The following is a 23,997-nucleotide window of genomic DNA, read 5'->3' as shown; positions in this document are numbered from 1 at the left end:
TCGATCCAAGAGATCTTCATTTCCCTTTTTAGACAACTTCAATTAACTTAAAATATAAATGTTCAGTCGATTTGCCATTGAAACCGTGGCGATGCTGCTTATTGAGTATTTATTTTGTATTTCATTTATATGAATCGTTACATGTATTTTTCTTAACATACTTTGTTTACAATAGTTACACAGTGTATAGTTTTAGTACATATGTTATATTATACATCTGCTTTGGATTGAAGTTACACTTTCCCAGTCAATAGTCGTCCTTGAACGCAACATCTTTCAAACCCGGTCCCGTTTCCGCCAAAGTCGCCCTCTAATTGGCGGTGGAGGCTTCCGTGAATAGGAAATTCCTGAAAACAACCAGTCACGTTTCCCGTGGGCCAATGGGCGTCCGGTGCCGCGATGACGCCGCGGGATTCCGCGAAATTGTTTCTCGGGACTGCAAGGACACTCAGCACTCGGCAGCAAGCAAGCAGAGAAAACAAGTTGACGCTAGTGATGTGCATTCCAGTTCTTTTAAGTGAACTGAATCTTTAGAATCTGCTCACTTAAAAGATTCGTTCAAACGAATCGTTCAACGAAAGTCAAAAGTCTGCTTTATTGTCAATTTCTTCACATGTCAACGCTAGTGTTGGCTCGTGAGTGAACGATGGGTTCAAAAGAACGGATCTTTTCAGTGAACGAGAGTGACCGAATCACTTCCTAAAGTGGTTTGTTCTTTTTCTAGTTCATGACTTCAACCAGTAGGTGTCGGTAATGCGCATTGAAGCTGGTGCCACCTCGCCGTAAAACAAAACGAAGAAGAAAATGACGTAACTTCCCGTTCACGAACGAGTCGTGAATGTCGATTTGGCTAACTTTATTGCATGAAGGGATGTGCCGTTATGCAACAATGCTTCTCTTTGGTTAATCTTGATTTTATAACACTTATATTAGTTTTTAAATAACGTGTATGCATATATACGCCTGAATATTATTATCCAATATATCTACTGCAATTTCACATGGGATTGCTGGTTTGAAATTTACTTTTATTATTATTATTATTTCAATAAACATTTATGTTAAAGCTTGTCTGGTGTTTTATTCCTTGTTTTTATATTCATACCTTTAGAGTGCACTGATTTGAGATTGAGAACTGGAATGTACATCACTAGTACAAACAAGTGCACACGGTGAGTGGCTAGCTGGCCGAACTAGCCGACTGGTTAGTGACACGAGCTCTTACTCGGTAAGATGTTCGTTCGATCCCAGGTGTGCGCACATACCTGCAGGTTCTTTTGGACTTGGAACTTCCCTTTGAATGCGTTTTTTTCCATTTCATCAATTCATTAGGGAAAAAGCTTAAGTGAAAGTGAAAAGTACCACACCCGCCCTCACCCCCAATTTTTGATGGGCAGTTTGATCTGTGACATCACGCGGACACTCCATTAGGTACACTGCCATTTTCAAGTGTACCTAATAACAGGCCACTTTATTAAGAAAATATCATGGTCAAACGTCAGGTGTCAAGCTCTAGTGCTCGGGGCCGCGTTCCAATATGTTTTCCAAGTGACCCTCGTTAAGCGCACCTGCGTGAAAAGTTTTTGGTCACTTTCACGTACCGCAGGAGCTAAAACTTTTCACGCAGGTGCACTTAACGAGGGAATCACACGGACACTCCATTAGGTACACCGCCATATTCAAGTGTACCTCATAACAGGACACTTAATTAGGGAAATATCATGGTCAAAGGTCACAGGTGTCAAGCTCTAGTCCTCGGGGCCGCGTTCCAACATGTTTTCCAAGTGACCCTCGTTAAGCGCACCTGCGTGAAAAGTTTTAGCTCCTTTCACGTTCAGCAGGAGCTAAAACTTTTCACGCAGGTGCACTTAACGAGGGAATCACACGGACACTCCATTAGGTACACTGCCATTTTCAAGTGTACCTAATAACAGGCCACTTAATTAGGGAAATATCATGGTCAAAGGTCACAGGTGTCAAGCTCTAGTCCTCGGGGCCGCGTTCCAACATGTTTTCCAAAGTTACCCTCGTTAAAAACACCTGCGTGAAAAGTTTTAGCCACTTTCACGTTCTGCAGGAGCTAAAACTTTTCACGCAGGTGCGCTTAACGAGGGAATCACACGGACACTCCATTAGGTACACCGCCATTTTCAAGTGTACCTAATAACAGGCCACTTAATGAGGGATATATCATGGTCAAAGGTAACAGGTGTCAAAATGTAGTCCTCGGGGCCGCATTCTAATATGTTTTCCAAGATTCCCTCCGTGAAGCTTAGACCATGATTTTTCCCTAATGAAGTGGCCTGTGATTAGGTACACCTGAAAATGGCGGTGTACCTAATGGAGTGTCCGAATGACGTCTCAGATTAAACAGCGAATCATGAGGTGGGGTGAGGGCGGGTGTGGTACTTTTCACTTTGACTTAAGCTTTTTCCCTAATGAATGGGAAAAAAACGCTTACAAAGCGAGGTTCCAAGTGCAAAACGACATTTCAGAATATGCGCACACCTGGGTTCGAACCAAGTTCTTGCCGAGTTAGAGCCTGTGTCACCAACCAGTCGGCTATTTCAACCTGTCAGTCATCAGCCGTCTGCACTGTTTTATACTAGTGATGTGCATTCCGGTTTGAACTGAATCTTTATAATCGGTTCACTCAAAAGGTTTATCTGAATATAAAAACAAGGAATAAAACACCAGACAAGTTTTAACATAAATGTTTATTGAAATAATATTAAAAGTAAATTTCAAACCAGCAATCCAAAGTGAAATTGCAGTAGATATATTGGATAACAATATTTAAGCGTATATATGCATACACGTGGTTTAAAAACTACTATAAGTGTTATAAAATCAAGATGACCCGAAGAGAAGCACAATCTCCCCGTTGTTGCATAACGGCGCATCCCTTCATGCAATAAAGTTAGCCGTTAGCTTGGAGAAAACGCGCTTAAAAGAAGCCGCGTTTCAGTGAGCGGTTCTCTATTTCCTATATAAGCAAACAGATTTGTTCGTTGGCGAAAGGGAAATGCAATTTACGACTCGTTCGTGAAGAGGAAGTTACGTCATTTTCTTCTTCGTTTTCTTTTACGGCGAGGTGGCACCAGCTTCAACGGGCATTACCGACACCTACTGGTTGAAGTCATATGAACTGAAAAAAGAACGAATCACTTTAGGAAGTGAGTCGTTCACTGAAAAGATTCGTTCTTTTGAACCCATCGTTCACTCACGAGCCAACCCTAGCAAGCAGAGAAAACAAGTTGACGCGTGTGTGCAGGACATTCGATTAGATGCCGTGGAAGCTGCCTGAACGACAAAATACACAGAGAGAATAGAAGAAAACTCTTCACAGTTGCGTTTCTGCCGACTGAGACTGTTTGTTTTGTCTCATTTCGAACGGCCCACACTCATTGCGGGACAGTCACATTGTCGCCGGCCGGCACGTGTGCGGAGGATCAACCACACCAGCTCCTCTTCACCGGTTGGAGATTTTTTTTTTCTTTTTTGCAACAACTCTCAATCTCCGCCAGCGCAACCTTCCAGCAGCGGTCATGTCCGAGGTCTCTGCGGACTCTGTCCTCGCGCGACCGCCTCCGGTCCGAATGGACAACGCGCTCAAAGATAACCAAGAGAACCGAACTTTGCTCATGGTGGCGATGATTCTGTTGGATCTGAACAAATGTCGGCCTGACGCCGTGCACAAGGACGACAAGGAGAAGCCGGTCGAGAGCAAGAGGAGGGCGGAGAAGCCGCAAGAGTCCTCCGAGAAGAGACACCGCTGCCCCTTTAGCGGCTGTGGCAAAATGTACGGAAAGTCGTCCCACCTTAAAGCCCACTTGAGGGTGCATACCGGTACGTAAATCTCACCTGGCCGGTTCTCTATGTTTTTATTTTTTAAAGGATCCGCCCTGTTATCAGTAGTTCTATTGTTGACGTCACTGTTGTTGACGTCACTGTTCAAATAGCTCTACGTTGTGACGTCACTGTGTCACGATATAAAGGTTCGTGAGAACATGTCGTGACATGATCGTGCGATAACGATAACTAATAATAGGAAGCATCGTGCTCAGCCAGTGGGAGCGGGTGGAGGAAGAGGTGTGTCTGCGCGTGCGTGTATATTTGATCGATGGCGGGGCGTTTTTTGACCCGGGGGCAGACAAGATGCATTGGAGAGGAAAAAAGACTTTTAACAAACCCTGGCGGAGGGCTCCATTTGTATTTTTCATATGAACCAATATCAGCCGCCACACGGGGCCAGGCCCCCTTACTCGCTGATGCGTGGGACACGTTGTCGTCTGTGCTAGCCGTCTCTCGTGGCCCACTTGACCCGCCCACGCCTCCGTGATGCTAAACCAACCAGAGTGTGAAATCAAATGATCGTCCTGCTTTTTAGAAGTTTATTGTGACCGTGATAAAAACGAAAACCCCGCCCCCTTCCGCATACGTCACGCACCCCCGCCCTTCCCTCACGCGCGTGGTTGTAAACAAGAGAAAACACGTGGTGCTGTAGCGCACGTGGCGGGCGGGGGAGGAGACTGTGGTTTTCGTGCTTTAAAAAAAAAAAGCTCATATCATGACTCACTTGTTCTTAAATGAACGTGTTCTGATTCTGTTCCTAGAAAACACGCGCTCGCGCACAAACACCATATGTTTGTGCACGGAGGCAGAAAAACTGTTTGTACTGTGCTTGCATGAGAATTGCTTCATCCTTGATTTTTTGTGGCACTCTGAAGAACCACTAAACAAGATTGATCTGTCTAAAAACTGCAGCTACTGATTATCGCAAGGGGCTTACCAGTTTGAGACACACTTCTGAAGTAACAAATTTGTTTGGATTGTAAAGAGTGATCTCTTCGTGGTGCCACTGAACAACACAGACTTTCGAACTATAGAATTTGTTTTGCATAATACTGTCATTTTCAAATTTCTATAAAAGCTAGTATGATAAAAAAAAAAAAAAAAGTTACCGTATTTTCCGGCCTATAAGGCGCACCGGACTATAAGGCGCACCTTCAATGAATGGCCCATTTTAAAACTTTATCCTTATATAAGGCGCACCGGACTATAAGGCGCACCATTAATGCATCATGTCAGATTTTTAATCCAAATCAAATCATTCTCCATTTTATCTTTTTTATTTCAACTTCAGACGGAACAAATTACTTTATAATCATAAAATAATGATCCATAGTCTTTTTGAGTCATGATTCATAGTCTTCAGCGGGCCACTTATGATTGATTTCATGACACAATGCTTTGGGCCAGTTTAAATTTAGTAATTTGGTCCATATATAAGGCGCACCGGACTATAAGGCGCACTGTTGGTTTTTGAGAAAATTTTAGGTTTCTAGGTGCGCCTTATAGGGCGGAAAATACGGTATACACAGCTTACTGGTAAGTGGTATTTTTGTTTAGTGAGTCACATCTTACTGGATCTAAAAACTTCCTTCCCCCATGTTCTTCCTCAGGCGAGCGTCCATTCGAGTGCACCTGGCCAGCCTGCGGCAAGAAATTCTCCCGCTCGGACGAGCTGACCCGCCACTACCGCACGCACACGGGCGAGAAGCGCTTCACCTGCCCGCTGTGCGACAAGTGCTTCATGAGGAGCGACCACCTGACCAAGCATGCCCGCCGCCACGCCGGCTTCCATCCCAGCATGCTGCTGGGGGCCAGCGCCGCCAAGAGACGCCGCAGCTCCGTCTCCGTGTCGTCGTCAGACTCCGGAGACCAAAGCCCTCATGGGGTATGAAACGGAGGCCGACATGGACACTTGCGTGCCGCCGCGCTACCACCAAGGTTCTCTCAGAGTCGTTTCCATTCTATACCAACGTGACAAGTATTTATACAAAATTCTCTCGTCAGGTTGACCTAGTGTGTTTATTTTGAAATGAGTCATATAACATCAAGCCATGCAATGGAATCGTGCTTATCCATCTACCTTGTACTTCTGAGGTTCTGGCTTTGAATCTTGTGTGGGGGTTAGCATAGCTCGTATCCCACATTCCAAAAACCCACGTTAGGTCCATTCAATTCTGTCTCTGTGCCCCGCTAACGGCCAGCGACTTGTTTATGGTGCGCCCCACCAGTCGCCCAAAGTTGTATCGCTCTATAGAAAATGGTCTGTAGCGGCTCACTGATACTGTTTAGTAATGTGGACATGAGTCAGCTCCACGTCATAACAGAAAGGGACTTAATGGTGTGTGTATATATATATTCACACACACACAAGTTTGAGCATTAAATATAATGCGTATATACAATAGAACAGTATTACCGTAATTTTCGGACTATAAGTCGCACCGGAGTATAAGTCACACCAGCTCCACTCCTGAGTATAAGTCGCCCTCCCACCCAAACTATGAAAAAAACTGCGACTTATAGTCCGAAAATTACGGTACTATGTACATAGAGGGAAATGGACTATTTAGCTATTTGAGAGAAATGAGATTATCATATAGATCCGAATTTAGCCCATTACAGAGTGACCTCTTATGAAGAAACCGAACAAAAATGCATCAAGAATACCTTGACGAGACTTATCTAACACAAAGGTCATGGCAAATGCTAAGTTTCTTAGCGATTCCAAGCAAACAGGTCTTCTTCACTTAAGGACTGTGCCTTCCTCCACCTCGCCACTATCGAAAGGAATATTTGGTCACCATTTTGTTCACACTGGTGTTCAGCAACCTAGAGTGAATATGAAGTGACTTGTCTGACCAGCAGTACCGGCCAGCACACTTTGGCTTGTTTGTCCACGTTGTATTTTGTCAGGGATGTTTCCATGAACATTCTGCGCCTCCTAGTGGTGGTGATGAAGCAAAACGTCACCTTATCTGTCTGGGACTGTCTTTACGCCAGAAAATTCCTTTGGTCCGGACCTTAAGCGGACTTTTTTTAATTTGGTGCTGCATTCTTGCTCTGAATATTAGACCTGCAAAATAATTTTGCAAGAGAGTCTAATTCAATCCAGGTTTTGCAACGCTAGACATTTCAAAAAGCGGGTGTCGGTCCGTTTGTTTTTGGTCCGCACCAAGGTTCCTTTGTGTGGCATCACGAAGATCTCGGGAAGCAAATTAGTGGTGTGCGAAACTATTTTGGTATCGAAATACAGGGCCAGCACATCTACCGATATAATTATTACGGTAGCCGCATCAAATTTCCAATGTTTTTGTGACTTTTGATTTGTTAAAAACTAGAACATAATTAGAATAACACATTATCAATACTTTAGGATGGATCCGCCCACCACTAAAATGAACCCAGGGTGCAATTGTGAATACACCCTTTAGTTCACAAATCAATTCCATCATGTAGCAAACGTCTTATTTGTTCAGTACCTTGTTTTTGTCATCGTACTGGTTTTATGTTTTTAACGATGCATCGCGCCACTACAAATGTTTTCCGAATTCTCAGACTTGTGAATTTTTTTCGGTTATAACGACATCTGTGATTCAGTGTCGGTGCCTTTCGGGTTGAAGCCATCATGATGCTATTGTACTGTACCTCGTGTAAATTTAGACATTTAGGCATTGTAATAATTAAGCCTCAGATTTAACATTAAAAAGAATGTTCTTCCTAATCCTGGCCTACTTCTCCATCCATATACATACTCTCACATGATTAGCTGTTTTTATTTTGTGTTCTCATACACCACACATAATAACAATGTTAAATACCATAATGGAAATGGTTTTGAACTTAAAATGATTCATTATAAAAGGAAAAACAATTGACGCTGACAATTAAAAACAAAATCAAGTTACAGATTGCTCAGTAAAATCAACAACATGGCAACATCATGGCAATAAATAATACACAATTATAGTTAGCTTGTTTGTACTTAAGGCAACTCTAAGTGCAAATAATCCGTTTCTTTAAGGGAGCTAGGTCAGTAACTGAAGCTGCAAGACCCACAATTGCCCGCCGACTATTCACATTGGCATGGAAAGTTATGTACAGTACATGCATGCCTGTGTGTGTGTGTGTGTGCGTGCGTACTATGTGTGTGCGTGTGCAAAGACACGTCACATCCTTTCTGTGTCTGAAGATGGACACTATAAAATGTACAAACATTTAAAGGTGGAGAAGACATGAAATACTTTGTCCTTTGGCTTCCTGCCTAAATATATATATATATATACTTTTTTTAATACTAACGGGGAAACAGTGTCGCTGCTGTGCAAGAAAAAGGCCTAAAAAGGTGAAAACACATTTAAAATAATACAACACACAGTCCAAACATGCTGGGAAGGGCAGAAATGAAATGTGCAAATGGTCCTTGCTAACTTCCCTTTTCAATTTGTTCTTCAGCTGGGTTAGGGTTAATTTTAGGGTCAAGGTCAAAGCCAGGAGGACGGAGAAGATGAATCGGGGGGGGGGGGGGGGGGGGCTACAGTACTCATTTGCCTCTTCAACACACACCGATTAAACTCATGGCAACAGTAGTTAGAAATTGTAAACCGTATGTTAACTAAGCGGAGCAGCTGAGTCAGCAATATCATCATTTAAGATTATGTTGAGGAGAAGTGCATGTCCTGCCATAGGAGGAAAACATCAGCACTAGCAGGGGAGAAAAAAAAGCATCTTCAGCTTTGGGGTGACTTTTCAGGATGAAACAAAAAAAGGCGCTACAATTACAGCTCAACTACAAAATAAAATATTTATTTTATAATAATATTCCACTATAGTTATAATTCATGTGTATCTGTGGCCAAAAAGTGAAGCGTGGAGAGTCTCTGACACAGAAGTTTAGTCAATAAATGAAGCTATCATTGGCAACAACCTCTCAGCGAATTAAATTCACCCATCAAGAAGATGGATGGATGGATGGAAGTGCATTTTAGGTTCAACCTGAAGCTACACCCCAAATCTCAATCGTGCCAACTCTTTGCGACTTGTGAACATCAGACTACCTTCACCATTTTCCCTTAACAAACATTTCATGAATTAATAAATGAGTCATTCCTATTCTAGCGCATTTCAATTGGTCGTATATTTCTTACCATGCCTCACCGCGAAGAAAATCAACATGAGGGAGTTAAGAGGGGGAGGGGTTACTGGATGTGACAGGTGGTGGAGGGGCTTGCCTCGCAGCAAATGCACGTCGGGTTAACCGATTTAGGCGGGATCAGATCCAGGTCCTCGTCGTCCGGTATCTCATCCAAGCGGTAACCGTCCTTCAGCAGCTGGATGTTGAGATCTTGGTTGATTTGCTACAAGAGACGCAGGTCATGTTTGCAAACGTTTTGACCGTTGAATCTGAAAAATGTAGAAACTCTCTAACATCATGAAATACGCGCTGTCGACGATATCAATCGCACGATTCTATTTGAACTCACCTCAGCAGAGGAGTATCCGGACGATGAGTATCTCGACATGTCAAAGTCATCGTCACTGAAAAGAAGCATCGTTCTTCAGCGTGGCCACCATTTAAAACCCCGACAGACGGACGGACGGACGGAGCTCACCTGTCTGTGTCCAACGCAACCAAGGGCTTCTCGTCTGGACTCTGGTCTAACGAGGAGTAGCCTTTATTGGGCACCACCAACCTGTTAGCGAGAAGCGGAGATAAGACGGAAGCATTTGGGGCGTGGGTAGGACTGGACGGAATAGCAGACATAGCGAGAAAGCAGACGTCTGGATCGATGGAACGCTTCCTCCTAAGAGCCCATGTGACCGGGCCGCATAATGGCTGATGGATAGCAGCTCAAGGAAACACAACTCGCACGCCAATACGAGACCAGACTGAACTTCACAGATTGTCAGTCATGACTGTTCTGCTCACCGGGTTCTGGCCATGACGTTGTTCTTCTTGGGCTGGTTGTTGACCGGACTGCCCACGACGTTGCCGTTCTTCAACGAGCCCTTCCTGGCTAGCTCTCTCTGTTTCTCTGCAAGACACACCCAAGTAATGAAGGTCAGCATGCTTGGCTTCTTTGTCACACACACACACACACACACACACACACACACACACACACGCTTCCAACATGAAGCATTGGTCTTTTTAGTTTTTCCAGATTTGTGCTGTTTCTCCGATGCCCTTGTGTAACTACTCACGAGCGGAATAAGATGAGCGTAATTAAAACCGGCGCTCATCAGGAAGTGTGATGATGAGAAAAGGGAATTGGCTTCCTCTTGCTACTTTGTGATGATCGTAAAAGCAAATTGTCACCATCAGAGGAACCGTAGCAGCGAGTGCTTGAGCATCAAGTGAAGGCTTGTCTCTTTATTTATTGTTCTCATCTATTCACTGAAATAAAAATATAGTCATAATGTGACATTTTCCAATTTCTCATTTATTGGCTCTTGCTAGCGAGCTACTTGTCATGTTCCTCATCAAACTTGATGCAATTGTGAGGGGAAAAGTGACATTGCACTTTTTAAATGGCTTTATTTGAAAGGTCACTGAATAATGGAGTTTACGTCCTAAAGAACATTGGCTGATAGTCGTGACATTTGGATGAGACAGAGTACGATGAAGTGTGACTCCGGCCGTAATTCGTGCTTCATCTTGGCGACGCTGCACGAGGAGAGACAACAGTGTAAAAAGATTGACAGCTAATACGTTGGACATCATCCAAGCTGCTGTCCAACTCGACCTCATTGGATTACAATGGGGGGGGGGGGGCAAAGGTCGAACAAAAACAGGACATGTCGCCAAAGCATTAACACGATGTTATCAAGAGATGCCATCAATGCTCACCTATTTTCATCTGGAGGGGGGAGGGCTTGTAGTTGAGGGGGACGGGTTCGCCCTCTCTGGTGTCCGAGTCAGCCTCCGAGGCCGTGGAGGAGGCCGGGTCCTGGCAACGTGAGAAGACAAATACGCATCAGTCAATAATGGCTGAAATGTCACAGTTAGGGCTGGGAAAATTAATTGAGTTCATTTCAGTAGGGCCAGCTTTTCAAAGTAGGGTTAGGGTTTTAAACTAATGTCATCATTTCAAAGTAGGGTCTTAAAGGAGGGTCAGTGGTTCAAATTAGGGTTTTCAAGTAGGGTTTTAAAGTATGGTGAGGGTTTCAAAGCAGGATTTCATAGATACCGTTTTTTTCCATGTATAATGCGCAAAATTTAACTAATTTATTGTCCTAAAATCTGGGGTGCGCATTATACATGGGTACAAAAAAAAAAAATATATTATTTTTTTAAAAATCCGGATATGATACGGAGGCCGCCATTACAGATTCAAACACGCTCCATACGAACACAATGCTCTCGTATCAGACGCTAGCTCGATCATCTGCTCGTTTGCTGTCACAATGTACCCTACACAAATCCGAAACATTTCTTCCCTATCGAGTTTGCTAGCGCATGCGCAGTGATACTGACCGGCAGAATAACATCCGGTTGTTCCCAAAGATCTTTTTTCTGAAATAATTTTACGTTAACCGACTTAAGTAGGAGTCAAAATTTGGGTGCGTATTATACATGGGTACAGGCTTTTTTCCAGCATCAACATGCCATTTTTAGGGTGCGTATTATACATGGGGGCGCATTATACATGGAGAAAAACGGTAGTTAAAAAAAAACCCCGAAAAACGAGTGAACAGACTTTTTTTTGGTCACCGTCATGTACGGGACTCGAACTCACAACGTCGGCACACATGGCAGGCAAATGAACCCTTCCACTATCATGACGTTCAACGTGAAGTCCAATAAAAGCCCCATGGCGCCACTGTTTTAAGCTCCATCAACGCCATCACACGCTGGAGCAAGTTGCTGCGTGCGTGCGTGCGTGGATGCTGGTGATGTGGCTTCCGCCAAACGATGGAGATGAGGATGACGTGGACGTGACGGTTGCGGTTCGCTCCACAACACGTTCGAGCCACAATGACATTTAACATAAAGCACTCCTTAGTTTCACATTGTGACCAAAAAAACAAAACAAAAAACGTTTGCTTTGACACATCGTCCGCTCATTTACCGGTGCAAGGCCACGCGCGTTAGCAATGAGATAGATGATCAATATATTGGAATCGGGAGAAAAGACAAATGATGCCAATTTGTGGCGTCGTACCAGCGGCTGCATCTCCGTTTCCTGCACGACGTTGGGCACTTGGAATCGGTCGATCTCCTCCATCATGTCGCCTCCTTTTCGCCCAAGACGACGACGCAGCTCACGACCAGATCGTGTCGGGAATGTGATGCCCGTGGGATCCGATCAGACGAGAAATAATACAAACCCCTGCTCACTCACGGAAGTGCGCTTCATCCCAGCTGGTACTAATGTCGACGGTGGCTATGGGGTGACTGCTGGGCTGGGCTGGGCCGCCACCCACTTCCGGATATGGTGGACCAAGCTGAGGCTCGAGGACACAACAGAGGCCCATCACATACACTACCGTTCAAAAGTTTGGGGTCACAAAATTGTTTGGGTGACCCCAAACTTTTGAACGGTAGTGTATATATTTATTTAGATAATTATTTATAGTAGATTATATATATAATCTTCTGTGTAAAAAAATCTTATAATGTATATGTATACTTACATTCATAGATTATATATATACAAATATAAGATATAATTTATAATATTTAATTCATAATATTTTATTATAATAATATTTACACGACCGTTCAAAAGTTTGGGGTCACCCAAACAATTTTAGTGTATATATTTATTTAGATAATTATTGATAGATTTTATATATAATCTTCTGTGTAAAAAATCTTATAATATATATGTATACTTACATTCATAGATTATATATATACAAATATAAGATATAATTTATAATATTTAATTCACAATATTTTATTATAATAATATTTACACGACCGTTCAAAAGTTTGGGGTCACCCAAACAATTTTGTGACCCCAAACTTTTGAACGGTAGTGTACGTTAACATTAGTCATTTATTTTCAACCAAAAATGCTCGATAGAGATATTTACGCGTGGTATTCATCGTGATTGATAACATTTATATTGTGATATCGTTTTGTGAAACTAGCAAAACCTTAAATCATTAACAGATCATAAAAAAAGAATGCAGTAGCCCCAATGCTTCTTCCTAGTGGTGCTTTAGGAATTCAAATATGACAAATCCTTGCTTGTTGCTATGTTTTGCAATGTTGATAAAAGTCTGTTTTATTTAAGTATTATACAAAAACATACAGAGGATGCTCTCACGAGTCACAAGCTTAGGCAAAGAAGCCTTGCAAAAATTTCACGGGATAAATCATGGTGTGCCTTTCTGACAGATGACTTCCCAAAAGCACTTCATCTTAAACATTCTAATCAAAGCTACTGGCTTGGGCTCATCTCAGTGCCACATACACTGTGATTGATTGGCGATCAGTCACGTCGTGCCCACCATAAGTCAACTGGAAGAGGTTCCAGTGAGATAGACATCAAATGGATGAATGGAGATCAAAACTTGTTAGTTTGCACGTTGACCGGCAGAGGGCAGCAGCAGCGTGTTCTCTGCGTCTCAGCAGTTCATGGAGGATATTCACAACTAGCAGACGGCGATGTGTAGTTCACACGTGAGCCGACAGGGGGCAGTCTCGTTCATCAATTCTGTCACCATTGTTGAGGTTTTTTTTTTTATATACACTCACATTCTGTGATGAATAAGTAAGCAAAATTGCAATAGATAGATAAATAAATAAATGTTAATAGTATGTCTCCTTTAAACAACATTAATTTGAATAACATCTCCCCATGAGCTGTTGTTAAAAAGACTTTAATGACCTTCTTTGTTGAATGCGTGCTGGCAACTCTGTGGGGGCCCGGGATTTAAAATCTGATTAAAAGTGATTACAGTTTGTTATTAATTATTCATAGGTGGAACAAGCAACATAGCACCCACCCACAATTTGCATGTCTTTGTGTCCGTATAAACATTGAACAAATTGCATTTCCAACATTGAGCTCCAAGCTGTGAGTGCGCACATGCATGACCAAAAAGATAGATTCCTTTTTATCTCTATTGTGATGATGTTGATGAGGTTACGCAAACCCCTCCAGGGGTCCAGATGGAGCTGCAGATTACTGGCCCTATGGCCAATGTTTATTAGTAATCTCTACATGCTATTTCTCCCCCTCATTACGTAAGTCCGTGGTGAGTTCACTGACTCTCTTTCATCTCAGCTCACATCGGGACAAGTCGACAGAAATTGCCCCGTGTGGGCCGGGCGGCTCTTGAGTTGTAAGGAAGTGGTGACTAATGGCGAGGGCCTAATCTCCAGTCGCCGTAAACATCGTCCGGACTGCATCGCTCTCTCCCGAGGTGGAGCGATTACAGTGCACTGGAGCAGAGGAAGAGATGAATGTTCATTTATAATTTTCCTCCATTTGGTGCAGCACTGGAGTGAATTTCTTTTTCTAGCTGTGAGAATCAATAAGCATTTATCAAGATCAGCGCGGTGGTTCACGCGCCGCACTGAGTCAGAATGCGCTGACCTTCACAACCACGCGTGCCACTTTGAAGCAGATCAGTAAGTCCGACTGCGCTGGCCCCTTTGCAAAGTTCTGGCGCTGGTCCAGTTACAAGGCAGTGTTGGAGGCCAAAGAGAGGGCAAGGAGTCAGCGAGGACAGGAGGAAAAATAGGCTGTGGCTCTGCTGTACGTTGCAAAATCTCCAATACAAAAGATGGGTAAAAATGTTGCAAAGAAAATAAGGCGACGAGCTATGTTATGCTAAGCTAACCTTTGCGGCGATACGGTGCTCAACGCCGCCCCACCTTGGCCCTATCTACACCAGAAGAGGAAAAAGAGCTACTGCGAGACTGCTAAAGATTTGTACCCCAAACAGGAAATGCCTCGTCTCCTCCGGATGATGTCATGACATCTGCCATAATATGCATCCAAAAGTATTGCTCTAAAATTAGTTCTCAGAATTGAGGCTTTAATTCACTGTTAACAAAATGTGAAAACAACTGGCTGTCTTTGAAATGCTTTATTTCAACCTAATGGAAAAAAATCGCTTCTAATAAATCTTTTAGCATGTCCGCCGTGTTGATGGAATGTACTGCCACCGTTTTTTTTTTTATGGAGTCTATTACAATGAAAATCGGCGAGTTATAAACTTCGAAACTCAACATACAATTCCCAAACTGATTTCTCGTGAAGACATCAGTGGCCGTTATAAAGGAATATGACATCTTGTCCTGATTAATGCGCAATAAAAAAAACGTACTGCTTTGCTCTGTCTATTATTGCCAGTACACTGAATAAACGGCAGCAATCGAAGTAAGGCACATTAAGACAAAGTAATAATTGCTCCCCCCTACAATTTAGGACTTTTTAGCAAAGGTTGAATTCCTGTCTATAAAAATAAATAAATAAATAAAAAGACTTTCACCCTCGTGTGATTTCTCCTTCTAGCCAACAATACCGCTCAAGTTTGTGGTATTCCTCTCAAAATGAGCGGAGCCGCAGAGCAAATAGACTGACAGATGGACAGTCCCAGAGACGCACCGCAGGGATAAGAGGATTGGGCCGGCCGGCCGGCCGGCTCGGTCTTGCTTCGAGTCTTTGCACACGAAGCTGCAGCACGGTGATAGCCTCGAAATATTATAAGACAAAAGAGGAGCTCCTTTTGGGTTCGCTTTGTCACCATCAGGCTGCTAGAAGATACTTGTGCTCAGACTTCTGCTGCTTCTTCGCCGGTTCAGACGTGAAGACGGGCGCCGGTTTGGATGGCACCTGGCAGGCCTTGTACAGGACGACAAAGAGGATGAGGATGAGGACGCCCACCGCCGAGTTGCAAACGATGGCGGCGATGGCCCACGCCGACAGCCCCGTCCTCACTTCGTGCTCCATAGCCAGAACGGGGAGAGAGAAGAGCTCAGTGGAGGCTTCCACAAAACTCACTTCCTGTGCCACATGGAGAGCCTGAAAGAAAAGGACAATGGCTTTCATTTCCAGGCCCGTGCACACACACATAAGCACCCACAGACACGCAAATGTGTCTGGCCCGGGTTGGCCTGTCACGTGGATCCGCTGAGTCCACAAGAAAGATGAGCTCGCTAAAGACTACTTTGTCTCAGCCAAGTTTGTCACATGGCCAATGTGCTCGTATCCCTACAGACACTCAACTCCAATCCATTTGTGCGTGTAAGAAGTAACACAAGAACATCTTTTGTGACAGCTTCATTGCATAAAAAGGATTTACAATGCGGTGGAAACTTTCTCAGGGTATGTTTTCACTACAGGGACTTGGAAATAACGCAAGTTTTCGCTTGCTTGTTTTCTTGTTGGTTTCGAAACTGACCCATATATCATGGATGGATGGATGGATATTGAAACAAACAATAGGTACAAAAATAAAACAATACATTTCCAATATTCTAATTTATTTATTTAAATATAAATAATAAATAATTTAAATAAATAAATAAAATAAATAAACAACATTCTTATATTAAGTACCCCTCCAGGATTTAATCAGACCAATACAAGAGCTGTAATTAAATGTCATTATGATTATTATTGTTATTATTATTATCATTATTATTATTTAATGTACCGGGTTTTTTTTTACGAAAAATTTCCAATGACTGCCTTTAAAAGTGATTTAAAGTGCATAAATCAGTCATCTACAAACATGTAGATTATTCCACGGGCGCATGCGCTCTGAGGCTCCGGTCAATATAAATAGCAACCTGTTACGCAATAACTCCCCTTGCAGCTTTTGGTTGGAAAACTGTCAATGCACAGTGAGGAGTCCTCAATGTTCCACATGAATGAAGCGGCTATTGTGCGTATGCTCACATAGGCTACTAATTGAATGTAAATGAATGCAAACATTAGCAGCGACCGAGAATGCCCTCTTTGTACAAATGCGCGTGCAACTCGCGCCTAGCATGCTAATCAGGTGAACTTTTGCATAATGCATCCATCCATCCATCCCCATTGCACAGCGAGACAACTTCCTCTCATGTGACAAAGTACCTGCATGCATACAAGTCAGACTTGCCTTATTCAAATATCACTTTGCTAGCAGGGAGGGAAAAACTCACACTGTTTTTCTGGGTCGAACTAGATCAACGAGTTGTCATTCAGAAGTGTGCTAAAGTCGGAGGCTATGACTGGATTTGTTTTGACAAAGCTATGGCAATTAAAACAAACATTTGTCGGTTGGTTAACCGACAGTGTTTTCGTCTTGTCTGTTTTGTTATTAGGTTGTCTACGTTGAACGATGATCTGGAAAAACACGTTTGTCTCGCTATATATAGCTACCGTAAATGTTTGAAAATAACACGCATCAAAAAAAAAAAAACAACCCTTGACAATAAAACTAAAAAGGTCATACAGGCTAAAAGTTTCTTAAAAGTACTATACAGGTGAACAGAACATCTTACACATTGTCTCTTGCTATGTCCAATAATTGCCATGAAAAACCGGATTAAAAAGACATGCTTACTTTTTGTACCCCAAAATATTTCTCCAACTTACCTTTTAGTTTGTTGTCCTCCTTCTCTCCTGCAAAGCATGTACTAGCTCATAAATAGTCAGCAATAACACAAGCCACTCACCTACAGGAAAATGAGAAAGTCTTGGGGGGGTAAAAGTAGGTCACCGATTGAGCCCAAGTCGGTGCGCGCCGGCCGGCGGTCATCCCCGGAGGAGTCCCGGTCGCTACGCAGTAAATGTTGACAGGCTGCAGGGAGATCGGGTTGTGTGTGGGGATGTGCATGAGTGGACGGTCCCTCCCCCACTACACCCCCCCCCCCCTCTCTCTCCCTCCCCCTCTATGCTCCCTACTGAGCTGTGCACTCTTGGAACATCCCATCAACTCCTCACACTTTGGTGAAAGTCCACACACAAGATGCCAAACTGTCAATAATCTTTTTTAATCAGTATTATATTAATGGATTTCCGGGCTCAACAACAAAAAAAAACGGGACTTTTTGGTGCTTGCTTTAACGGCACTACTAGTATTGAAATTTTAGTTTCTCTAGCTTGAGCAGTTAGACTGGGAAAATATTGAAAGCATTTTTTCGTGTGGCTTAATAGTTTCACAGCACGAAAAAAGAAGAAATATAAAATGACACGTCATTCTTTCTATTCTGCATGGAAGATCACTTGTCCCTTATTTAAGCCTCTTCAGACAAGTTCCCTTCCCCTTTTTCTGGTTACTATGGAGCACAACAGCATGGTTCCCTGTCCTCATTTCGCACTGTGTGTGTTCGAGTTCAACCTGTCAGACAAAAGCATTCTTTGGAGGCCACCAACCTCTTCTCCAAGAAATTCAGCTGAAGAGTGAACAGGTTCAGTCTGAAGAAATTCATTCGGAGTGTTAAACATATTTGCAAATAATTCATTTCGTACTTTGAAAACGAAATAAATGTCAAGGATTTCAATTAAAGCACATTATACCCCTTTTAACCACTGTTGCACATTGTTGCCCACTTAATTGCATTTTGAACCAAATTACAATAAATAGTGCAGTTTTTTTTTCATTTTTATTTTATATAAGGATCGAAACTGAAGGACACATAATTTTTTTTTCACACGCATTCATACTTACGTGCACACGCACGCACGCACGCACGCACGCACACACACACACACACACACACACACACACATTATATGCATATTGTGTACTATGTCTTGTCACCGTGGGATAGTGGGAACGTAATTTTGATTTCTTTGTGTGTCTTGGCATGTTAAGAAATTGACAATAAAGCAGACTTTGACTTTTGACTTTGACACACACACAAATTAATGAATTTTCCTATCTTGCTCGTTCAACCTCTCGTGCCCTGGTCGTCAATTTCCCTGTCAAATCGGTGCTGCAAATGTGACCAATTGAATGTGCTGGGCAGAAGACTATTTCATTTTCTCATCAATATTATTATTTCAGACCATGACTCTCTCACACACGCACGGCACGGCACGGCACGCTCATTACAGTGAGGCATATAAACCAGAGAAGTGTTAATCTCAGCTTTGGCATTGTCACCCTCCTCATTTTTTCTTATCACAAGAATATGAGGTCGCATTCCCCGGCTGAGCATTATGGTTTTCATAAAGACACGCCATGGAGGGATATTAGTCTCATATTTTAGACCAAGGGTCAGTTTCATAAAGGAGCTGACGCCATGTTGTTGTAGCGAGCCTGTTTTTTGGGGAGAAATTTGCAGCGCGTCACGTGTTTGTCGGTTCTCAATCTGTTCACTTTTTGGGAGGTTATCATAGGCAGTGAAAACTAGTCAGGGCCTGTTTTACAAGATAAGCGAGTGAGGACACCTGCTGGATAATTGTTGTCATTGTTCTTCAATGTTTAGTCCAATCATTTAGCAGCCTTTATTGAGCCAAGACACAAATTTCCCATGTAAAAAAAAATCCCCCTGCACACCACCAAGAGCAAAACAATTGTGGATAGAAAAAAAATATACACAGCTGCTCAGATGCTAGGTTTTGTACAGAAGACAGATTTTATCACTTGGTGCTGATTTATAGCCACCGTTTGTTCGACTGTATGCCCTCATTCGTAATCGGGATGCTCCTTGGAATACTCTCAGGAAGTGATCGGGTTGCAAATGGAAGATTGTTGTAGTCAGGAAAAAAAGTGTCAGCTATCCCCTACCTAATAAACGGTGACGTACGTTTAATCGCAGAAAAAGTTAGGCCCGGTTACGATGATAATGTATTGCTAATGGAAAAGTTAGGAAATTTGCCAAGTGACCTTTTTAAGCAAGGTGGCGGACTAAATCACACTACTGAATAATGACTGGATGAGTGTGTACTCGCCCCAAGCTCAGAAGTGGGAGGGATGGGGTGGATCAAACCATTTTCAGGCAAAGGGGAAGTACTTCGATATACACTACCGTTCAAAAGTTTGGGGTCACCCAAACAATTTTGTGACCCCAAACTTTTGAACGGTAGTGTATATATTTATTTAGATAATTATTTATAGATTATATATATAATCTTCTGTGTAAAAAATCTTATAATATATATGTATACTAATATTCATAGATTATATATAATCTTATACAAATCTAAAATGTAATTTATAATATTTAATTCATAATATTTTATTATAATAATATTTACACTACCGTTCAAAAGTTTGGGGTCACCCAAACAATTTTGTGACCCCAAACTTTTGAACGGTAGTGTATGTACCTAGACAGATACAATTATTACACTTCTCTAGTTTGTTAAAAAAAGGACATACAATTTTAAAAAAGTCTCAATGTTTCTTAATTTTGTGGATTTTCTCAAGGGGTGCTTCAGTGACCCCCAAAAATGGATGACAGTTACCTCATGTGTCACGTTCTGAATATGACATCACATCACCACACGAGACCAATGCAGACTTGTGTGGATTTATTGACACTTCATTCTCTTTAGTTGTTCATCATAACCTAAAAGACACCGATTTCAAAATGTCGTTTAAAAAAAAAAAAAGCAAAAGTGACATGAAGCAAAGTAGAATTTGTGCGGCCTGTACCTGATCAATCCAGTCGTTGAAGGCGGACACGCGGGTGAAGACGGTGGGCTTCTTCGCGTAGTTGCATCCCAAGCCGGAGACAAAACTGGCAATGCCGTGGACCTCCCAGGTACCCTCCATGTTCTTACAGTTCAGAGGTCCGCCTGAGTCTCCCTGAGAAGTAAGACATCATGTTTTATTCTGCCGCTGCTTCGGCTGGTTACAGGCACACTGACGAAATAGTTGACACAAAGTCTCTGATTGTGTATAATTTGGATTTATCTTTGGGTATGACTTCCTTACATTGCATCCAGCCACGATTCCATCGCCACCAGCACACACCATGCTGGTCCTGACAGCGATGCCCCACCAGTCAGGCTGCGAGCAAGTGGGGTGGTCAGCCACCGGCATCAAAGCCTGCTGCAGCTTATCAGCAATCGGGCCTCCGGCTAGAAGACGCATCGCACCGTGTGAGCGACCGCACGCGTTCTAGCTCATCGCCAGCGGCTTCCACGGGCAGTCGCAAATGTTCAATTTAGGAGCTTAAACTGCCAGAAATGATTCGGATGGGATTTAACGTGTGTTATTTTCATGGCAACTCAGGAGGATTGCCGGGGATGCTTGTTTCGACATGATCCAAAAGACAGTCTGGAGCTGCTCACCTGGAAGAAAAACCAGGGGGGGTTGACTTACTGTACAGTCTACCCCATCCAGTGATGTAACAGGGGTAGAGGTTGGTCAAGAGGGTGTCAGCGGGGGGAACGCATGCCAGCTGAACCTGGTCGCTCAAAGTCACCGGCTCGGACAGCTTGATCAAGGCGATGTCGTTTCTGAGTGAGAATTCATTGTTTGTGCTGAACCCCAAATTAAAATGTACACGCTGGCTCTGCAGTAACCAATTCCCCTTTCGAATGAAACACTCACCAGGATGTTATTTCAAAATCACACGTTTGGAGAATTTGGATTTCATTGACTGTGCTACTTGGGAGCCCAGATAGTCTTATTTTCACTTACCGTAATTTTCGGACTATAAGTCGCACCGGAGTATAAATCGCACCAGCAATAAAATGCCCAAAAAGTGAAAAAAAACCCCATATATATGTATATAAGTCGCTCCTGAGTATAAGTCGCAAAACTATGAAAAAAAAACGCGACTTATAGTCCGAAAATTACGGTATTTTTTTCTTACCCAAAAGCCACAAAGATGGGGTTCCATTTCTCGTGCACAATGATCTTCTCGGGCAGGATGGCCTTGGAGCCGGCCTCTTCCTCCACCAGGTTGTGTTTGCCCACAAACACCCTGTAGGACAGCTTGTTGCTGTGGAAAGAAACACAGAGAACCTCCTCCGCAAACGATGCCAGAATCGAACCCGAGGACCTTTTGTCGCAGGCCGCGTTTGCGTCTACACGGTTGCAATTGTGAGTTAGCTCTCCTACTTGATGCAATGAGCGGCTGTCATGACCCAGTTGTCAGCAATCAGAGATCCGCCACAAGTGTGCCTCCACTCTCCATCCCTCTCATACTGAAGAGAAATCTGCACAGACACAAGAAGGTTTTTGGCAGCACATTTCAGAGGGAAACATCTAATTACTGCACTTTGAGCAGCTCTTCAGTCTGATGCCAGGCGCGTGACGCTTGCCAGCTCGTTTGAAAAGTCCGACAGATGTGCATTGGCGTTACCTGCCAAGGCCAGCTGTGAGGCCTAGCGTCTTCGCCGTTGACCACACGGGAGGTCCGAGGCTCCACGGGCGGCGTGCCGCACCCGAGGGCTGAGGGAAAAGGACGTGTGAAGGGCAATAGGTTGAAGAAACATTTCTTTTCAATCTTCTTGTTGAGATGGTTTGACTTATAAAAGATTGCGTAATATATAATATGGCGTTTGTATCTATGACATCACAGGAAGAGCAGATTCTGAATCAGTGCAAAAAAATGTATCAAGAAAAGTCCAGGCAGCAGAAATAACAATCCTCAATGGATCAATAATTTTTTTTTTAGCTATCTATCTGTTTATCCATCCATCTTTGCTCTGATTTATGATACTCATTTGCATAGCTACTTGTTGCCAGGTAGAATTAGCAAAAACAAGCACAAAAAAAAAAAAAAAAGAAGAAAAAATTGAATTTTCATCTCTCAGGTAAACTTCACTTTACCAACATGTAAAATGACACCATTCACTTTTCTACTCACTCGGGCCTTAAACCATAATGAACATCATTAGCCGGAGTGGAGATTCAAACTTGAACTTTGACCACTCGGCCACCTTGCTCCCTACCCAAAAATAAAACAAACCAACAACAACAAAAAAAAAGACCATCTGGGGCCATCTGCTGGAAACTAAGGCAGTGCATACCTTGTCCTTAATGCAGTGCTTCTCAAATAGTGGGGCGCGCCCCCCTTGGGGGGCGCGGTGCTATTCCTGGGGGGGCGCGTGTGACCCTGGGGAACAGGCTTTTTTTTTGGCAGTACTAGAATAAAGTGTAATTGCGCGTTTGCTACAGCAGGGGGCAGTGGCGCTCTCATTGTTACTTCTGTCACGTTTGCGACAGTGCAACATTTTACGACTTACAAGACAATTTAGGATAGTCACGGTGGGGAGGGGGGGCGCGAATAGTTTTCTTCTTGCTAGGGGGGGCGTAACAGAAAATAATTGAGAAGCACTGCCTTAATGTCAAAGGCCTGAGGCTGTTCCCCCCCCGACACACACACACACAAGTGAAGAAGCCCAGATGTTCTTACCAGCAGCAATGAGAAGTGAGGCCAACACAATTGGGATCATGTTGATTGATGCGTCTCGAAAGAGGCCACTCAACGCTCACTGGCTTTTAAACGGTCTTCCGCCGCCAACTCCCCCTTTGGGAATGCAGCAACACTCACTATTGGTCCCCCCAGGGATGAAGGTCAGCCAATAGCTAAGCGGACCGCACAGGTGGCTTCTTCGGAACATTTCTCATGACCTTCATTTTTTTTTTTTTTTTCACCCACACATCATCGACAACACGAGGTAAATACGTTTAACTGTTAATGCTTGTTGTATTTATTTTTTAATTTCAATTCAGTTCTATAAATAATACCCAAATAGAATCATTTCGACATTTTGATGTCAATCCATTGTAACTAGGAATTAAACGCTTGCGTGAGAGCGTGAGGAGCCGACATCTGGATTACTGGCGTGTGGGTGTGTTTGCTCTCAAACACAAAATCCAACCAAGGAAGCATTACAATAATAAATAACCAGATGGTGACATTGACAATATTGACAGTCAGTGTTGGAAAACAAATCTTGAGAGCGTATTAATGCTGGGTATGATTATGATATTGGATATTATTAAGTATTGCCAAAAGATACAAGAATCTAAATCAAGATATTTTGAACCTTTTTGTGAATTGTGTGAAAGTGCTGGCCCTTTGCGTGACTCAATATCCCAAAAGTAGCTGTCGGTTTTAAAAATAAACAGGTCACGTTGGTCCCTGCGTTTGATTGATGAGCAATGCAGGATGAACCTTGTCTCCAAGCTCACCTAGGACTCCTAATGAGGACAAATATGATGATGATTTTTTTTTCATTATGAGAGAGAAAATACCTGAACCATTCAATCAGTTAACC

General features: G+C 43.0%; 3 protein-coding genes across 3 annotated transcripts; 1 reads left to right on the top strand and 2 right to left on the bottom strand.

Moving 5' to 3' along the window:
- Positions 1-3,216: 3,216 nt before the first annotated feature.
- On the top strand, positions 3,217-7,576 carry klf9 (Kruppel like factor 9). The gene is made up of 2 exons (XM_061278976.1): positions 3,217-3,849; positions 5,466-7,576. Exons 1-2 carry the CDS (start codon positions 3,549-3,551, stop codon positions 5,744-5,746), a joined length of 582 nt encoding a protein of 193 aa, XP_061134960.1. The 5' UTR covers positions 3,217-3,548; the 3' UTR covers positions 5,747-7,576.
- Positions 7,577-8,372: 796 nt separating this feature from the next.
- On the bottom strand, positions 8,373-12,263 carry fam219ab (family with sequence similarity 219 member Ab). The gene is made up of 6 exons (XM_061278977.1): positions 12,018-12,263; positions 10,703-10,802; positions 9,782-9,887; positions 9,465-9,545; positions 9,336-9,390; positions 8,373-9,209 (listed from the first exon to the last, which is right to left on the bottom strand). Exons 1-6 carry the CDS (start codon positions 12,081-12,083, stop codon positions 9,051-9,053), a joined length of 567 nt encoding a protein of 188 aa, XP_061134961.1. The 5' UTR covers positions 12,084-12,263; the 3' UTR covers positions 8,373-9,050.
- An 8,011-nt stretch (positions 12,264-20,274) lies between these two features.
- On the bottom strand, positions 20,275-23,272 carry ela3l (elastase 3 like). The gene is made up of 8 exons (XM_061278527.1): positions 23,130-23,272; positions 22,074-22,162; positions 21,830-21,927; positions 21,582-21,710; positions 21,086-21,222; positions 20,696-20,841; positions 20,414-20,566; positions 20,275-20,327 (listed from the first exon to the last, which is right to left on the bottom strand). The coding sequence occupies exons 1-8, from the start codon at positions 23,167-23,169 to the stop codon at positions 20,310-20,312; spliced, it is 810 nt and encodes a 269-aa protein (XP_061134511.1). The 5' UTR covers positions 23,170-23,272; the 3' UTR covers positions 20,275-20,309.
- Positions 23,273-23,997: the final 725 nt, after the last annotated feature.

This window comes from Syngnathus typhle, linkage group LG5 (assembly GCF_033458585.1).
Source record: "Syngnathus typhle isolate RoL2023-S1 ecotype Sweden linkage group LG5, RoL_Styp_1.0, whole genome shotgun sequence".
Classification (NCBI taxonomy): domain Eukaryota; kingdom Metazoa; phylum Chordata; class Actinopteri; order Syngnathiformes; family Syngnathidae; genus Syngnathus; species Syngnathus typhle.
Note: the sequence above shows the minus strand (reverse complement) of the source record. Positions and strands in the feature narration are given on the sequence as shown.

Bases quoted from the DNA above. Each gene is read 5' to 3' on its own strand.
- klf9 (XM_061278976.1), top strand. From the start codon at position 3,549: ATGTCCGAGGTCTCTGCGGACTCTGTCCTCGCGCGACCGCCTCCGGTC. The intron at 3,850-5,465 runs GTACGTAAATCT...GTTCTTCCTCAG, and splicing joins CCACTTGAGGGTGCATACCG to GCGAGCGTCCATTCGAGTGC.
- fam219ab (XM_061278977.1), bottom strand. From the start codon at position 12,083: ATGATGGAGGAGATCGACCGATTCCAAGTGCCCAACGTCGTGCAGGAA. The intron at 9,888-10,702 runs GTGAGCATTGAT...TGTGTCTTGCAG, and splicing joins CCCCCTCCAGATGAAAATAG to AGAAACAGAGAGAGCTAGCC. The intron at 9,391-9,464 runs GTGAGCTCCGTC...GCTTCTTTTCAG, and splicing joins GTTGCGTTGGACACAGACAG to TGACGATGACTTTGACATGT.
- ela3l (XM_061278527.1), bottom strand. From the start codon at position 23,169: ATGATCCCAATTGTGTTGGCCTCACTTCTCATTGCTGCTG. The intron at 22,163-23,129 runs GTAAGAACATCT...CTTTTCCCTCAG, and splicing joins CTCACTTCTCATTGCTGCTG to CCCTCGGGTGCGGCACGCCG. The intron at 21,928-22,073 runs GTAACGCCAATG...GTGTCTGTGCAG, and splicing joins CTCACAGCTGGCCTTGGCAG to ATTTCTCTTCAGTATGAGAG.